The 18,237-nt window shown below is 42.1% G+C and overlaps 1 protein-coding gene across 1 annotated transcript in view; it reads left to right on the forward strand.

Moving 5' to 3' along the window:
* LOC124287625 overlaps window positions 1–10,505 on the forward strand; it is a 33,421-nt gene extending 22,916 nt beyond the window's left edge. The window contains exons 3-5 of the mRNA XM_046724123.1: window positions 7,594–7,711; window positions 8,797–8,970; window positions 9,652–10,505. Of these exons, the coding sequence (XP_046580079.1) occupies window positions 7,594–7,711; window positions 8,797–8,970; window positions 9,652–9,777 (418 nt within the window). The 3' untranslated portion in view covers window positions 9,778–10,505. The remainder of the gene's footprint in view (window positions 1–7,593; window positions 7,712–8,796; window positions 8,971–9,651) is intronic.
* Window positions 10,506–18,237: the final 7,732 nt, after the last annotated feature.

The following is an 18,237-nucleotide window of genomic DNA, read 5'->3' on the forward strand; positions in this document are numbered from 1 at the left end:
AATTGTCAGGTTGGTTTTAGGAATATCACTGCCATTATCATGAATTCTCACATTCTCCTGGCACCACATGATAAAAACAAAAGTTTCAAGTTGGAAGTAAATGCTATGACCACTTGCAGGAATTTGATGCAGACATTAAGGATATTAAAGGTAAATAAAATGATGAATTACCAAGAACAGGTTGTTCTCACAAGATTTGCATTTTTACTACCTTTCCTCATATGATGTATAATTGTTGCTGTTTTACTCTAGTCAGCAGCCCTTCTACTTATATAAGAGGAAACTTCTCACAATGTTCGTAATGTCCTGACATGTTGTTTAAGATTTTCTTTCTTCAACATACGCTTGCATATGTTTTCCGAACTTTTTGAATGGAACTTTACATGTTACAAATAATGGAGACATTTCATGAAAAATTATCGTGCAAATGTTCTGGAACATGAATGTCTCCTTCCATCAAGCCAAAACCCTCATCCTTCTTCACGCTTTCGAGTAACATCTTTTGAGTAACCGTTTTGTCTCTACGTTTCCTAGGGAATGGGTGCTATCTCTGATCAATAAATTGTTAAAGTTCTTCGTTTCTTTCACACATTTTCCGAAAATCGCTTCTTATATCCGAAGTGTCCTTTTATTGATGAAGGTAACTACCGGATGAAATATAGCTTGTTGGCATTTCCTGACCTAAACAGTACACATACGAGGCATTACAGTCTAATCCCATGCAATTTGGACATGCCCTATGCTTGTTTCCTGTTATGTATGTTTTACGAACACAATGATATCGACAACAGACTATGGATGGTCCCCCCCGCATACACCTTGTTTCACGCTTTCGCAAAGGTCGCTTTTCCTTTCAGATAATAGGACAAACTGTGAACCCTCTTTCTGAGCAGTTTGAATAATCCTGGCTAATCCTGAAACGAATACCGTTTCTTTGAGAATGTCTGTACATATTTCAATCCAGCAAAACCATTTTAAAAGACAGATAGCTTGAACACCAGGAACAACATTCAGGTTATTGTACCATATCAATAAGTCTTTGAGGAAACACATGTCGTTTTCCTCCCATACTTTTTGTAAATCGATTTAATTTTCTTGAGCTGTTTTGGGAACCTAATTCCACCTGTCCATGCTCGCGGACAAAAGCATCGTGCCTTTTTCTGTCTGGATCCTCCAAAGTATTCAAACCTTTCAAAGAAGACCAACATGCGTTGATCGGAGGAAGGTTTTCTTCGTCTAATTTCTTTTCATCTTCTAGGTATTCATAGGGTAAGAAGCCTTTGGATTGTGAGATCTTGAAAGTGGGCAGAAATTTGCTGTAACTGGTTCCCGGAGGAAGGAACTATGAAAGAACATCCAGTATCCTAAATTGTTCGGTTGTAATGCATACATGCTAATTATTTCTTATGGTAACAAAATTAACAGAGGACGCCAATTCTGTACTTCTCACAATGTTCATTAGCGAGTTTACTCTTCCACAGATTCAAGTCACATTTGCTACTATTGAAACCCAAACTGGGAAGCTGCCTATAGTACCTGATAAGAGTTTTCTGCAAAGATAGAAGTTTTTTAAATGTTCGATCGTCACTGTTTGTTTAAAACAAAAGAGGGGCACTGAACATCCTCTTCGTTTAATTCAATCCATTCATTGTAATTTACCGAAATATGCGATGTTTGCTGTAATTTACGCATCATAGCAGTATACACATTGTCCTCGATAAACGGTCGAAGGATGAAGAAATCGGTTCGTCTGTATCTTCTTCTTTTTCATGACTGCGTCGTGTCTGCTGTTTATGTTATGTCTCAGTTGTTCTACTTGTTGTTGCAGCAGATCATTAATGCCCGGTTGCAATTTCAGTTCAGTTAACCTTTTAGCTTCATTCACAATAGTTGACAGATGATCTATGGCATTCGTCAGTAAGTCGGATATATTTGAATTTATAGTGTATTTTGCTTGTTCATAGCCAGGAACATTCGAACTGACTGATATTGAAATCGGATAATGAGCTGTCCATTTCGTGGATGCTGCATCATCTTCTGCATATGTTTGTAACAACAGAGACTCTCCATCAATCAGGGCATTATATCCCTGTCTGAATCGGGCGCATGAATAGATCAGTTCTTGAAGTTGTTCGAATATTGTGACAAGTGGTGAGAAATATCCACCCGGATATTTGAGATTGCTTCTCTGACAACAGGCTGGGTTTTTTCACGTCTTTGAGCCCGATTGTGAGTTTTAAAGCACATGTCACAATGTCTTCGTTTGTATTCCTTTTAGAAAAAAATCTGGTACATTTACTATGTATGACATATGTCCCTCAAAACTATTCAGATTCAAAGAAATGATGTTCCTGGATGGTTTCCTCGTTGAGATATATAGCGGAACACACGTTTGTCCGTTGTCTTCCAAACGAAAAACATTGACACATACATTGAAAGTCCTCTCAAATAAATTCATATCATTTGGAACTCGAATGCCAGAAAATGTCTGTGGAGAATATTTCATCTATTTTCACTCTCATCCACCTTTTGACACAATTTCAACATTGTACGTCTTCTAGGGGGTAGATGAATGTAGTTGGTTCTTTTCAAATGCCATTGACGGTTGATATATTACTGATGATATGCTAAACACCTGAAAGCGCATAAAGAATCAGTCTAATTGTCTCCTCTCAATGCTACAGAGCGTTTGCACATCAACCATTTCTCTAACTTTACCTTCTCATATCCAAGATCGTAACTTGTTCGAAATACTTTGTATAAAACATTCGTAATGAAAACAGGGGTTCCATTTTTATTTGGTTGCTGGTGTAAAACATTATTATCAATACTTTTCTTATCAGTTGCTTTCACAACCTTACGTAGAGATGTTGCATCATCGTGAATCAAACGAGGTCTGTTGAAGATAAACCTATTTTGATAGGGTATGAAATACCTGTATTCCGCTGATTCAGTATGGCGTAAAATCAGTCCGAAAGAAAGATTCACTTTAAAGAATTTTCTCCGTGTTGAAATATATATGATGGTTGCTCTCCGAAATCGATAGAATCAGGATTTTCATTTCCAGTCAATGGAAAATTGTACGTACACACAATATCTCTCGCTTCAGAACTGCTATATCTCCTGACTATAATATCCCTGTGAGTGTCGTACGTATCCTGAAGTGGTTCAGCCGTAAGCAATCGTCTCCTGTGATCGTCCTGACTCCAAGGTTCTGGTTGTAACCCTTCCCTGATTACATCGCCATTTGTTGATGTATACGACGATGATGTCACCATAACAATTTATGATTCAATTGGAAACTTGCATTTGACATAGTCGACCTTTATGTATGTTCTCTATTTCCTTTCTCTTAGAAGTGTTGTTCACCTCGTCAGATTTCCACCGAGCTTGGTGTTGTCTGAAATTACGGGAATTATCAAAACATTTTCCGCATAAATAACACAAGTGTACAGAAACTGTTGACGTATTACATTTTTCTATATGAATGTTAAACTTTGTTCGAGTCAAAAATTTATATGCATGTGCTTGAACAAGGTGTCGGTTCCTTCAACTTCTTGCCACACATTGTGATATGGACCGACATGTCGTGTTCATTGTCACACAGTGTGCCACTTAGATGACATAAATGGTCACTAGAGATTCCATCACCAGCAGCCACTGCCCTCGATTGGCAATGCATAATGTGATTGATAAAACATCTCCTGGATTCGATATTGAATGACATGTCATACATTCATAAAAACTATTAACGCTATAAGAGGAATCAACAACATGCTGATTAAATAGGAGGGTGACAACTGGAAAAAATATCACCCACTGCCATGGTAACCGCCAAACTCTCCGTCGAGAAGCTGTTTCGCTAACAATCGTATGTCGTTATAATATGACGCATGCCGTGTCCGGAGCTCGAAAACCGTTCGATTAGCTGTTTTTGAGTTCAGTATGTAGACATTTCTTTCACCGACTTTCACTACTTTTTCAAAACTATTTTATACATTGAATCCTTTGCACAGTCAACTTAAACACAATTAACCATTTTTATAGAAGTTTTAAGATTGTCAGAATATGTTTCACTGATTTAAAAAATCCAGTCGAGAGGCAGACGCCATTTTGTTTACATGTCATATAGTCGGTAGCGATCTTCCAAATAAAATAATATGATATTTTGTACATTTAACATGGCGGTAAGATAAATGCGTTGTATGCTTCTCCCTCGGGTAATACGATCTGATGTACGCCTCTTTGTAGCAGTGTCATCCCTCGCATACCGGCACGGGTAACACTGCTACAAAGAGGCGGACATCAGACCGTATTACCCTCGAGAGAAGCATACAACTTATAACGTGCATCTTGTTGCTAAGCGATACACCCAGCAACATTCTGCAAGCGCATGTGGACCGGAGAATCAAGTGACTGACATCATGAGCATCCACCAACGAAATTGGGATACAACGCCTGACCACCCGATCCCGTTAGTCGCCTCTGACGACAATCACGGGTTGCTAAAGACCAATCCTGATCTGAAACATTACGAGTCCACTGATAAAGGGGCTGATCTAATACATTAGTATCTGTATCAGAGCTCTATTGGTTCTTATGAAAGAGATGACGAAATACAATCTACTGGGGGCCACAGTTAGGTATTTAGTCAATCTATGTAGGAGGGTAGTTTAGTTTAGTTCTCTACCATGACCGATACCACGATCGATATAAAGTTTGATTCTTAATTGATAATATATATCTCACGAAGCATATTATATCTGAAAAGGAACAGGACTGGCATTGAGTCAGCATTCAAAGAATACTTCCACAAAACGCAAAAATATAATTTGATTTACACACGTGCTATTCGTTATCTCTCAGGTGAGGTGAGGTGAAATTGGGTTTTACGTCTTACTTGAGAATATTTCGCTCATATGACGACGTGCATACATGTGTATGTGTATGTGCGGCTGCTTGTACTAGCCCTGACTTAAGCTGGTTTTATAGTACTAGCCCACTGAGATACCATGTCGCAGTGAAGCATGAATACCCCACTCAGACACATTATACTGACTCCGAGCCGACCAGTCCTTCTTGTACCCATTAATGCCGAGCGACAGGCAGGGACCAACAAGTACCAATTTTTAACGTCTTTTGGTATGACGCGATCGGGGATCGAATCCACGACCTTCCGCTCTCCGGGCGGACGCTCTAACCACTACACGACGGAGGCGGTCTCGTTATCTCTCAAAGTACTACAGCTGGAATATTGCTGAGTGCGGACATTTCGTACCCATTCTTATATTTACAAACAAATTACTACATAAAGCTAGAGATTCCTTGTTGCAGGAGTTAATGACGGTTAAATAGACTTAATGAAATTTGACAACATTTATTTGAACTTTCATACAAATTATTGCCCGATTAGAAGTCAACACCTTGTGACATGGCCACACTTGATTGCAATCGCGTCAAGTGAGTTCATCTCAAGAGATATTCCACTCAAGCAGCGAGAAGTGACAGTTCCTACACAAGACTTAGTAAAACGGAACTGACATCACACAACATTTATCAAATAAAAATCGATTTAGCGCCTCTTCCGTTGAGACCGCCTCAGTGGTGTAGTGGATAGAGTATTTGTCAGGAGACCACCTCCGTGGTGGAATGGATAGAGCGTCTGTCCGGAGACCACCTCCGTGGTGTAGCGGATAGAGCGTCTGTCCGGAGACCACCTCCGTGGTGTAGTGGATAGAGCCTCTTTCCGGAGACCACCTCCGTGGTGTAGTGGATAGAGCGTCTGTCCGGAGCCCACCTCCGTGGTGTAGTGGATAGAGCGTCTGTCCGGAGACCACCTCCGTGGTGTAGTGGATAGAGCGTCTGTCCTGAGACCACCTCCGTGGTGTAGTGGATAGAGCGTCTGTCCGGAGACCACCTCCGTGGTGTGGTGGATAGAGCGTCTGTCCTGAGATCACCTCCGTGGTGTAGTGGATAGAGCGTCTGTCCGGAGACCACCTCCGTGGTGTAGTGGATAGAGCGTCTGTCCGGAGACCACCTCCGCGGTGTAGTGGATATAGCGTCTGTCCGGAGAGCCACCTCCGTGGTGTGGTGGATAGAGCGTCTGTCCGGAGACCATCTCCGTGGTGTAGTGGACAGAGCGTCTGTCCGGAGACCACCTCCGTGGTGTGGTGGATAGAGCGTCTGTCCGGAGACCACCTCCGTGGTGTAGTGGATACAACATTTGTCTGGAGTCCACCTCCACCTCCGTGGTGTAGTGGGTAGAGCGTCTGTCCTGAGACCACCTCCGTGGTGTAGTGGATAGAGTATATGTCCGGAGACCACCTCCGTGGTGTAGTGGATAGAGCGTCTGTCCGGAGCCCACCTCCGTGGTGTAGTGGATAGAGCGTCTGTCCGGAGACCACCTCCGTGGTGTAGTGGATAGAGAGACCACCTCCGTGGTGTGGTGGATAGAGCGTCTGTCCGGAGACCACCTCCGTGGTGTAGTGGATAGAGCGTCTGTCCGGGAGAGCACCTCTGTCCGTGGAGACCTGTCCGGAGACCACCTCCGCGGTGTAGTGGATATAGCGTCTGTCCGGAGAGCCACCTCCGTGGTGTGGTGGATAGAGCGTCTGTCCGGAGACCATCTCCGTGGTGTAGTGGACAGAGCGTCTGTCCGGAGACCACCTCCGTGGTGTGGTGGATAGTCTGGGAGACCACCTCCGTGGTGTAGCGTCTGTCCACCTCCACCTCCGTGGTGTAGTGGGTAGAGCGTCTGTCCTGAGACCACCTCCGTGGTGTAGTGGATAGAGTATATGTCCGGAGACCACCTCCGTGGTGTAGTGGATAGAGCATTTGTCTGGAGTCCACCTCCACCTCCGTGGTGTAGTGGGTAGAGCGTCTGTCCTGAGACCACCTCCGTGGTGTAGTGGACAGAGCGTCTGTCCGGAGACCACCTCCGTGGTGTGGTGGATAGAGCGTCTGTTCAGGGATCGCCTCCGTGGTGTTATGGACAGAGCGTCTGATGTTTGATGGATGTCCCCTGGCCTGTTAACGTTCGGCATTGAGGGGATGAAATAGCCTGGGGCTGGTTGGCTCTGAGTTGGGTATTCCTAGTACACCTTTTTAACCAACAACGGCGGACGTTGCCCTGACAAACTCAGAATCATAAAACAGTTGCAGCACAACTCAAAAACAGTTATACGCTTTTCATCCAAACCGAGTACATGTATTAACCAAGGCCTGAAGTGGTGCCTTTTGGTGGAAATGATTTCTATGGTCCGTTTCCATGGCAGCACGTTTGATTTTGACTATTTGTGTTGAATTGTGTTTGTCAGGACCATATGTAGAAGGTATTCTTTCATGAAACTGTGCACAAACAAAAAGAAGGTTGTCAAGAGCTGCTTATTGCTCTTTGGGATTTATAAAATGTGTATTGTTTCCTTTGACTTTGATAATGGTGTGCACAAAGTTACCAATCTCAATTCCATGTAAATGTTTTGACAGCTCAATAACTATATTGGAGAGGACTTCTCTCATCAAGTTGGACCTTAAGTAACTATCAGATGATTTGTTCAATTCGGCTTGAAATATGTGCACAGCTGGTTGTTGCAGGTGGGTCAGCAATTATCCGGCGACGAAGATGAAAGGTCCCCCCGACTACTATCCCTCATACGGTAACACGGAGAAAGCCTGGTGCCCGGGCGCGCGGGACTCCAACCAGTATGTTGAGGTAAGCTTTACTGCCACAGCAGTAGAGATCCATTCTATCCTGGCGACTCTCCTGTGACGTCATTACCGCCGTCGGTCCTGACTTTATCTGGGAACAGAAGTTGTCTTGCAGAAGTTTGTGTCGTACGAATCGTTGTCATATCAAACCTGGGCCAACTTGACCGGGCTATTTGTCACTGAATTGAAAAAGAATTCAAATACAATATACTGGATAATATTGTTTCAAACTCCACGTGACCGCCTCCGTGGTGTAGTGTTTAGAGCGTCCGCCCGGAGATCGGAAGGTCGCGGGTTCGATCCCCGACCGCGTCAAACCAAAAGACGTTAAAATATGGTACTTGTTGGTGTCTGCCTGGCGCTCGGAGTCAGTATAATGTGTCTGAGTGGGGTATTCATGCTTCACTGCGACATGGTATCTCAGTGGGCTAGCACTATAAAACCAGCTTCAGTCTGGGCTAGTACAAGCTGCCGCACATACACATACACACGCATGCACGTCATCATATGAACGAAATATTCTCAAGCACGACGTAAAACCCAATTTCACCTCACCTCCCCGCACCTCATACTCCGAGGGCACATGTATCAGTATTATTCAGTAGGGAGCGTCACGTTCGTCGAACGTCGAACGAATGCAAATATGCGCATTAGCATGAACAGATACAACACATAAGGTTTATACTCTGAGTCAGTAAAACGGATTTACCGGACATTATGCAGTTTACAGTTACGAACTATTAATTAATCTTGTTGTCGAGGCGACTCCATTATGTATATCTGGACACCACTTGGCAGAAATCTTAAAATGTCATGACTTGACTACATAATAATAGGGAATCCAACAGCGGCCCTTTATATTATTTCCCACTAAGCTGTCCATTGACTTGGTTTAAGAAGATTACTTATCGGCTACATCAGCCTCAGTACAAACTAACTTAAGAACAATTTATGTAGTCATTTTTGAAAAATGTAAAGAAAACTTTTTTTTAAATTACATTTTGAGACATCTATTTTGTGAATCTCTCTTAACTTAACCCTAACTTGTCTCTTTGACTAGCACCCGCTTAGATACTGTTTATTTCCCAGCTTGGCATACCTGAGGCTATCTACATCGCGGAGATCCACATCTATGAGGTGTTCTGGGCTGGTGGCGTGGAGTCGGTGTCAATACGGGATTCGAACTCCAAATGGATCGTGGTTTGGAGCACTACCACTTTCCTGAAGCTACAGAAGAGTCGGATTTTCATACCTGCGTTCATGGTAAATCTTAAACTTTTTCTGATATTAACAGTATTTTTTATTAAACTGTTTTTAATTTAAGGTCCATATCTTCCAGATTCATGTCTTAAAATTCTATTTATTCTTTGTACTCAAGCTTTGGTCTCATTCTAATTCTACGCTGGGCAAATTGGTTGCTGTAATAGTTCCCTATTTGTTACGAGGGAGGAGTGCAGAGAAAGGGACAGCCAGGTGTTAGAGAAGCACGTGCACAAGTGCCCACCAAGTTATTGATTCATTAGCCTGTGCTGTGCCGTCTCCATCTTTATCGCACACCTGGCTGTCCCTTTCTCTGCACTCCTCCCTCGTAACAAATGGTGAACTGTGTCAAAATTTTAATGATAGTTTCTTAAAGAACTTTTTAGGTGGAGTCCGGAAAATTTTCAAATATAAGAAAGCTGTTGGGTATTAGTAAATGATAAAAATGTGTACTATTTATATTTATGTGGCAATTTTGTACAATGATAAAATTTGCAATTCATCGGTCCGTTTCTGACTCCAACGGACTGTAGCCCACCATGAATCGGCTATTAATGGTATAGTTATACCACCACTGAGTGGTTTCTCGGTGGTGTCGACTCGTGGCGCTAACATACTACAAACTTACAACAATAGGGTGTGTGCAACTTTTCATGAATCGATTTGTTATTTATTTCCCTTCAGCCTCCGGAATTCAAGAGTGACGCCATCAGGATTGACCTTGACCTTGGTGCTACTGGCGAATGGTCCGAGTTCGACGCTGTGAGAGTTGTTGGGAGTAGGACTCGCAGAAGGATAAGCTTGGTGTAGTTAGAAAGAGAGTATGTGATTTGGACACTGCTGACCACCACAGCTTGCCCCAGATTGTCTGGCTCCGTCCGGTGTCACAGCGTGTCTATTGCAGTGTCTGTACACCAGTAACAAAATGTAACTGAGCAGTGGCCAATAGTCACTGGCGCTCTTGCTGTTTTGATTTTTATGTATGCAAATATTTGATTGTCTGTACAGGCATGGAAGAAACACAACTGTGGTTTGAAGATTTACTTACCCTTTATGTTAGATCAGTTAATTTGCTTCCTGTGCGTCATAGAGCAATCTTCGTGTGTAGCACTGCCTCGCTGATATTGGTAAAACCTGTCGTAGAGTGATGTTGTATATCGGGACATGCTTCATACCTTGTCACAGTGATGTTGTATATCATGACACCCTTCATACCTTGTCACGGTGATGTTGAACATTTACATAAACATGACACTGATCATCAATCTATACATATTATATAACCATGGCTAAGTCTTGTATAAACGTATGAAAGAGTAGTCTATTTGTATATCATGTAAACAAAACCCTTTCTACATGCATAAAGAATATCTGCTTAAAGCAGAGTCGATTGCACATTTCTAACAATTCTGTCACGTGAGTATGTATTTGTTTCAGCAGTCTTACAGCTGAACCGTGTCGTATGTAAACAATCGAGTCTGGACCAGACAATCCAGTGATTGTTGTAATGGCGTATGACCTTTCGTCAATAAACAATGCCAAAAAAAGGATTCTTTGTTTTCATGTTGAAAGGTATCCAGAGGAAGGTGATTGAGAGCATTCGACCTTTTGTAGAATCTCTAATCGGTACCTCACAGTATTCAGGCTCCCTTCAATCCCAATCATTGGCGTCAGCTGTTATCTCATCCCAGATGGGGGTGGTGGGGTAGTCTAGTGGTTAAAGCGATGGCTCGTCACGCCGAAGACCCGGGTTCGAATCCCCACATGGGTACAATGTGTGAAGCCCATTTCTGGTGTCCCCCGCCGCAATATTGCTGGGATATTACTAAAAGCGGCGTAAAACCAAACTCAGTCAGTCAGTCAGTCAGACATCCCAGATGATAGCGCCCCCACCTGAGAAACGCCCCCCTTTCAGAACACATTGCCTGATGTAACCCTCATGTTTGAGCCTCAGGAAACATGTCCTGCCTTCAGGTCGGTAAGACAGGAGACATGACTCAATGGTGTAAAGAACCCTTTCTCCACTCACATACCCCCATCGTAAGGCTGAGACGTCCACGTCATTTTCTGACGTCAGAATTGGCCGTCAGCCGTGGCGTCTTTACGGATGCCGTAGACGAGTACACGTCGTCAAACTATTTCCGCAGACAACTGTCGCCAGGTATGGTACGGGTTGTGTAGAGGTGAGATGAGGAACAGTGGTGTTTTTCTGACTTCTGTACTTTTTAAGACTGTTCTGAGTAGACATGATAAGCGTCTGGTAATCTGGCCCGAATATATGCTGGTGATTTTCTCCAATATCACACGTTTCGTGGACATCTGCTTGGTTGCGTTTCTTTAACCATTCTAAGAACTATTTCTCTGGTTAAAGTTCGAATTTTTTCATTTTTTTTTAACAGTGGTAGATCAGGACAAATCAATACAGTTTAGAGTCATCTAAGTAATGGGGAGAGGAGGCTCCATTTGTGATTGAAATTATTTATTTTATTATTTATTATTGATATATGATTTTCCACAAAGAATATTTATTTTAGAGTTTTTACATATAAAGTTAGATTGGGAAGCATATTTTTAATACTGCATATGTGAATATGTCTCTTCGCAGCAATAGTGATGTGATTTCGAAAAATGATTCACAAGAATGACCAATGAAAATATTTCAAGCCACAATATCTTTTGTATCTGAATGTATACACATAGAAAATAGTATCGCAACCTGTATATAACAATTTCTATTCATAGAACAATTAAGTTTGTTTATAAGATTATGTTGACCCTTGTTGACCTTACATTAAGTTTAGATATACACGATCAAAGGCGAGCATCACGTACAATAGCTGTACCCGTCATTAAGCAATATCAAGTTGTACGGAACCACTTACAGCTTTGATAATTAAAAAAATCAATTGATTTCGTTGCTCAAAGATGGTAAGTTATGGTCTATATTTAATTGATGGCACGAGATGTTGGTGGTCATCCATCTGCAACCTATGATGTGAAGGACAGTCAAGGTTCAGACCGACCACAGTAATGTTCAGCCCCTAGGGAGCATACAGCCCTTCTCAGGTTCACAAAAGCCTCGGTAATCTGATATGTATTCAATATTCCAGAACCCGATTAGACAAACTATGAACGTTACATCTTCTTGAGCACGGTGGTGTAGTGGTTAGCACGTGGCCTCTCACGCCAAAAGATAGGGTTCGAATCCCGGTGGAGACACCAAAATTTGTGACCTTATACTGTGTTGTGTCCCTGGGCAAGGCACTTCGTCCAGATTGCGCTCAGTCCACCCAGATGTTCAAAATGGGTACCTGAGAAGCGGATGTACGGACCTATACGGCCGCGCAAAGCGCTTAGTAGCAGCTTTGAAAGTACAATTCCGTCAGGGTAATACTGTAACGCCAGAGAGCAGCATCGTGTTGGATTCTAGGCGCAAAAAATTAGCATTATTATTCTTATTCTTGCTATTGGACACATGTAAATTATGTGACACAAAAATAGCCCGTGAAATGCGCGTGATTAGACTAATACAAGACCAGCCGCATGTGAGTATCAACCCGTGACTGCTTATTTACTGTTTAGCAAACATACAATGAACTGTTTTCACCGCACTGGCAGTCATGCACAGCAGGAATTATAATTACAATTGTCTCCATAGCTTTCTGTATATTTGGTCCATGAATCATGCATTACAGAACATGATCTGTTTTTAGACTGATTAAGATAGCTTTAAGTATGTCTCTTAAGATATTACTTGCATCCAGCAAGCATCTCGGCTGACTGAGTGATCAACACGAACAGAATGAATAATTTAGTAGCTCTTAACATACATTCCGTGCAGCAATAGAAACATCGGTCTTGCTTGTATGTGGACACCTGCCGGTACAAAGGGAGCTTGTTTGTTTATCACTTGGGTTAAAAACATGAAGAGAAGAAACTTGTTTCTGCATAAACAGATTCCGTTGGAGTATATGACAAAACAGTGGTGACCATTATATCCGATCACCAGGTCACAGAACAGGTTACAGTCAATGAACGATATGAGTAATTCGCCGGAAAAACACAATGTTACCAAACTCCTCCACGATAGTACAAAAAACCCGACACGAATAGGACTAGACACAAAATTACCCGTGCAGATACGACACATGCCCATTATTCAGCTGATCAACATCTGAGGAGAAACGTGAGACAGCTTTCAGTCATCCATCCACACACAACAAGATGCACATGTCACGGACAGCATTTATCACATTATTGATCTCGTGGTTCGTCAAAACATCGTATTCCACGTGTTGGTGTTTAATCGGGTAATTACAGACAATCTCTCTCATCTCATACAAATAGAAATAACTGCGTTTGTACTGATTGGAGAAGTTTGACCATGGAGGCGAACCAATTATTACGGGACTGTCTGGTGGGCTTCTGTTTTCACAATACGACCACAGCTGTGCAGCTGTACAGTTATCCTGATGCCGGCCTTAGTACACAGAGACATAGAATTGAGTGAAATGACGATATTAAAAACAAAACTGGTATTCGGTATGTCAACACCAAAGGATCCGGTGGTAAGCCTTTGATGGTTGCATGCCATTATATACCGATGGTGTGGATCGTTACTTACGTTACCATCACATACCATACCTGAAGTGAGTGAGTGAGTGAGGTTTTACGCCGCTTGTAGCAATATTCCAGCAATATCACGGCGGGGGACACCAGAAATGGGTTTCACACATTGTGCCCATGTGGGGAATTGAACCCGGGTCCTCGGCGTGACGAGCGAACGTTTTAACCACTGGGCTACCCCACCGCCCCTCACATACCTGTAGAGGCAGGCGCATATGCCCTATTTTCTTAATCTTGACCGTATATGGGCACTTCAACCATAATGAAGGCTGAAACTTAGTGTGCTTAACAACCTCCATGAAGGATAATAACAAGGCTGACAACACCACATATATAATAACATCTGATTAAAACAGGGACAATGCCACAACGAAAGTTGCTCATTCACAAATCAGATCTAAGCGTTGTAATTGGTGCCAAACAAACTGAGAAATGACGGTCTTTGTGCATTATGTTGGCAGACAAGATGGTGTTTGATTGTCATGAATCAATACGCTAGGACTGACAATTGACGGATAAGGATTTGACATATACGTATTAAAAACTGAACCATAAATCTGAAATGATGCAGTTATTTTTCAGAGCCGGAGGTTTCAAATCATATACTGAACAGCAAAAGAAACGCAAGTCTGGCTTTTTGTTATGTTTTTGAATAGAAGACAACCAAAATTATGTCTAATCATTTATTCTATAGAAAACACTGTCAATTTAACAGCTAAAAGTTACTGTTGACATTGAATTGCAATAAGTTCAAATTGACCACAGTCCGTCAAATGGAGATTTCCCTGAACGCGAAAAGTGACAGTCTCTTTAGTAGCGCGAATAGCCACCTTGAGCTTGCACACATGCCGTGTAACGTGGGATCATTGAGTTCACTAGAGTCTGAAAGAATGCCTGAGGCAATTGGTTCCGCTCAAACACCAATCTCTATTCCAATTGTGCAAGTGTGAGTGGCTGTCTACCTGCAGCAATCCTCCGTCCAATTACGTCCCAGAATGTTCAATGGGAGCCATATACGGGGAAAGAGACATCCATGGAAAAACGTTAATGTTGTTTTGTGCCAGATAATCCAGATAATTCCAGCAGCCCGAAGACGACACCTAATCCTATCGCTTGGCACTACTCCCCTTGACCCGAGAACTAAGGCTGCTGTTACTGTTGCTGCTTGAGTTCGGTTCCTTAGATGAGTGAACCGGATGAACCGATCTTGCGCATGAGTTGTCACTCGTTGCCGTCCGGTACGGGAACGATCAGCAGCAACCTGCTTTGCTGATGACGTTGAGCAAGTCGTGTAATGGTGGTAAGATGACATCCCAATTGTCTAGCTACAGCGGTTGCAGAGCTACCTCCGTGCAACTCCGTGCCAATGGGCATTCCCCTCTGCTCAGTCGTTAGTCTAGGCATCGTTTGTGTGGCGTGTTCACCTCTTAGCGTCAATACTGGACTGTGTTTTGACACAAACCTTTATAAAGGATACCTCAGAGTGAAATGCATGCTTCTCATCCAGAACCGTCGATGCACGTGCTAAAACTATGATTTTGCTGCGCTGTTGGTGTGTTTGTGCGAATGGTTCGTATGGACGTCCAATTTCATGACATCATCTCATCGGGGATCATTACGTCACTTTACCATGAACGTTCCATAAGCATGAACGCTTACCTTCATGAAACTTGCGAAACTTGCGTTTCTTTTGCTGTTTAGTATACTAACTACTTCTGATCGATACAGAGGATTTGACAGCCGCATCAAAGAAATGTATTCTCACAACAACACAACTCAGTGGGACCATAATCTAATTTAGAACCGTTAAATCTAAAGGTTACGTAGTTTCAATGAGGCTCAAATATCGTCTAAAACTAGTTATGAGCAGTATATTGATACAACGTGATTTCTCCATCCCTTGGATGAATTAGTAATCATTGTGTGAAGCTTGTTATCGTAAGTAAGATTGTTTGCCTTGTAAAGAACCAGAATACATGTCTTCAACGTACAATTATATAGATACCTGGTTCTTAATTTGTCCTGTTATATATACAGATATGGGGTAGTACCGTGTGAACACTTGGTGAGTTTTATTGTTCTATTTGGTCTACCGAACAGTGGATTGTTGATTCATGATCAATATATATTATCATTAGTCGTCAATACTTGAATGTCCAAAGGCGTCAAGAAGAAATATCTGGACTGTCTTTTATATACTTATATATATTTCAGAAGGTACTGATCAATACAATAGATTATATCCAGCAAATGAGCTGTATTATTAACGGTAGTGTTTCTAGTCGCCACAAATACTATGTTCTTTCATCTTACCCTGTCGAACTAGCTGGGGGTTATATCGGCCATACCTCTGTCACACACAACAACAGGAAGTATACAGCCATGTTTCATGGTTCCAGAATACGTAGCAAACAAGAAATGGTAATCGATGGTATCATATATTTGGATCTTAAGTCTGGTGTGTTTCCGCGACTGTTTTCTACCAGGTAATATTGCAAGAAGGTCAATTATGTATTGGTGACACAGTCAGCCGCTATCGGTAAATATCTGTAATGGGTATAAAGAACAGAGAGTTATGATATGTTGTAAACGGAATAATAATCACCATAGGACAAGGTGGATATCAGGTTCCAAGTTTTCATTTGAGAATGAATGAATGAATATTGTTTTATGCCCCATCAGAAAAAAAAATGTTTCAGAAAGGGCGAAACAAAGTGAGCATGACGGAGTACCTGGCCGTGTGTGACGATACATAGAACAGAGCATTTCTGGCATTCGTAATAGCACATCTGAAAAGCGAGAACTCAAATGCCTGTGAGGTCGACGGCGGTGGCTTGTACAGTTGAAGGTCCAGCGCGTCGGGTCCATCCATTAGCTTATCACTTTGTCAATTCAATGTCAGCTGTCCTGACAGAAATTGTTTCGACCCTGTTTTTCTAATATGGCAACTACGTCAGTCATATCTATTGACGCCCATCAGCCATTTTTTCTCAGACCGACATGGAACATGGCACATGTTTAAATTTTCATGCATATAAATCTATCCTTTGTTCTCCTCACATTCAATCAAAATTGCTTCTGTAAACATCTCCATAGATATTGCCTTATGAGGTTTCTCCATGTACATGGGCGGTGGGGTAGTCTAGTGGTTAAAGCGTTGGCTCGCCATGCCGAAGACCCGGGTTCGAATCCCCACATGGGTACAATGTGTGAAGCCCATTTCTGGTGTCCCCCGCCGTGATGTTGCTGGAATATTGCTAAAAGCGGAGTAAAACCAAAGTCAGTCAGTCAGTCAGTTCTCCATATACTAAGATGATGTTTCTTCAAATACAATGTAGTTAGATTTTGATATCAGTTAATGGTAGTCACGCAGACAATTTTTATATCAGTTGCGATATGAACTGCAAATAACTCCTCAAAACATCGCCTAAGCAGCTCTAGGTTATTGACACATGTTGTACACGTTTCCAGGAGAAACATCATGTTTTCTTTGTGGAGCTAAGAACCTATTTGGTTGAACCACCATTGACTTTCCCGCTCTGGAAGCAGACTTCTCCTCAGTCTGTATTTAATGATTAAAAAATCATGGATGAACGAAGTGTATACAAACATTTAAAGTGTCGAAAAAGACCCAAGTACAACACACCTGATCTGAAAGACGCTGTATTTATCTTTCACCGTCATCAAAACATTTCAAACTGTTATATGTGTGCGTATCGCCGAAACCATTGTGGTGATTGTCAAGTCAGTCGTTGATGATGTGGGGAAACTGTATCAGAGACATGTGTTCTTGAATTATAAACACTTCTATCCATTACTGGAGAGTTCATATGGCTTTGAGAGTTCACATGACTAGACATGTGCGTTGACATTAGAATAGGGTAAGTAAGTTGGAACAGTATTATAGTTGGATTCGAACCAAGGACCATACCATTATAGCACGCCCAAGGGGGGAAACTTAGGAAGACTTGATTCCCTTCTAGTGAGGGATAGGATGGTTAGCTGTCTTAAGTGGCTTTGTGTTCTCTGCTCTTACTTGTCACGTGAATACAGTTGATGTTTTATAATATATTGATAATAATGATAATAATAACATTTGCTATGGACTACTTCGATGGTGTGGCCGGTAGGGTAGCCCCGTGGTTAAAGCATTTGCTCGTCACGCCGATGATCCGGGTTCGATTCCCCACATGGGTACAATGTGTGAAGCCCATTTCTGGTGTCCCCCGCCGTGATATTGCTGGAATATTGCTACAAGCGGCGTCAAACTAAACTCACTCACTCAGTATAGTGTGGTGCGTTGTTATTATATTTTATGCATTGATTTCAAAACCTAGTAAATTTGATAGTACGATTGTTAGTTGTGTAACATCTCATTGTTGTTGGATGGGACTGGAACTCCTTCCAATCTATCGTTGGCTTAGATGCCAATATTTGTTTTTATCTCTGATACAGTGATGTTTATCATCAACATTTGTTTTCACTGATTAAAACACGAATCATGGCCCTTGTTGTAGGTGAAAGAGCAATTGCACTCAACCACACCGACCATATCGGATCTGTAAGTAAACAATCTGTATGTTTGAACACAATAGCCGACATCTGTCAATACATTGGGAATCTGTATAATTGCTCGTCAATTCT

The sequence above is a fragment of the Haliotis rubra genome, unplaced genomic scaffold (assembly GCF_003918875.1).
Source record: "Haliotis rubra isolate DU_JTF1 unplaced genomic scaffold, ASM391887v1 Scf402, whole genome shotgun sequence".
Lineage (NCBI taxonomy): Eukaryota > Metazoa > Mollusca > Gastropoda > Lepetellida > Haliotidae > Haliotis > Haliotis rubra.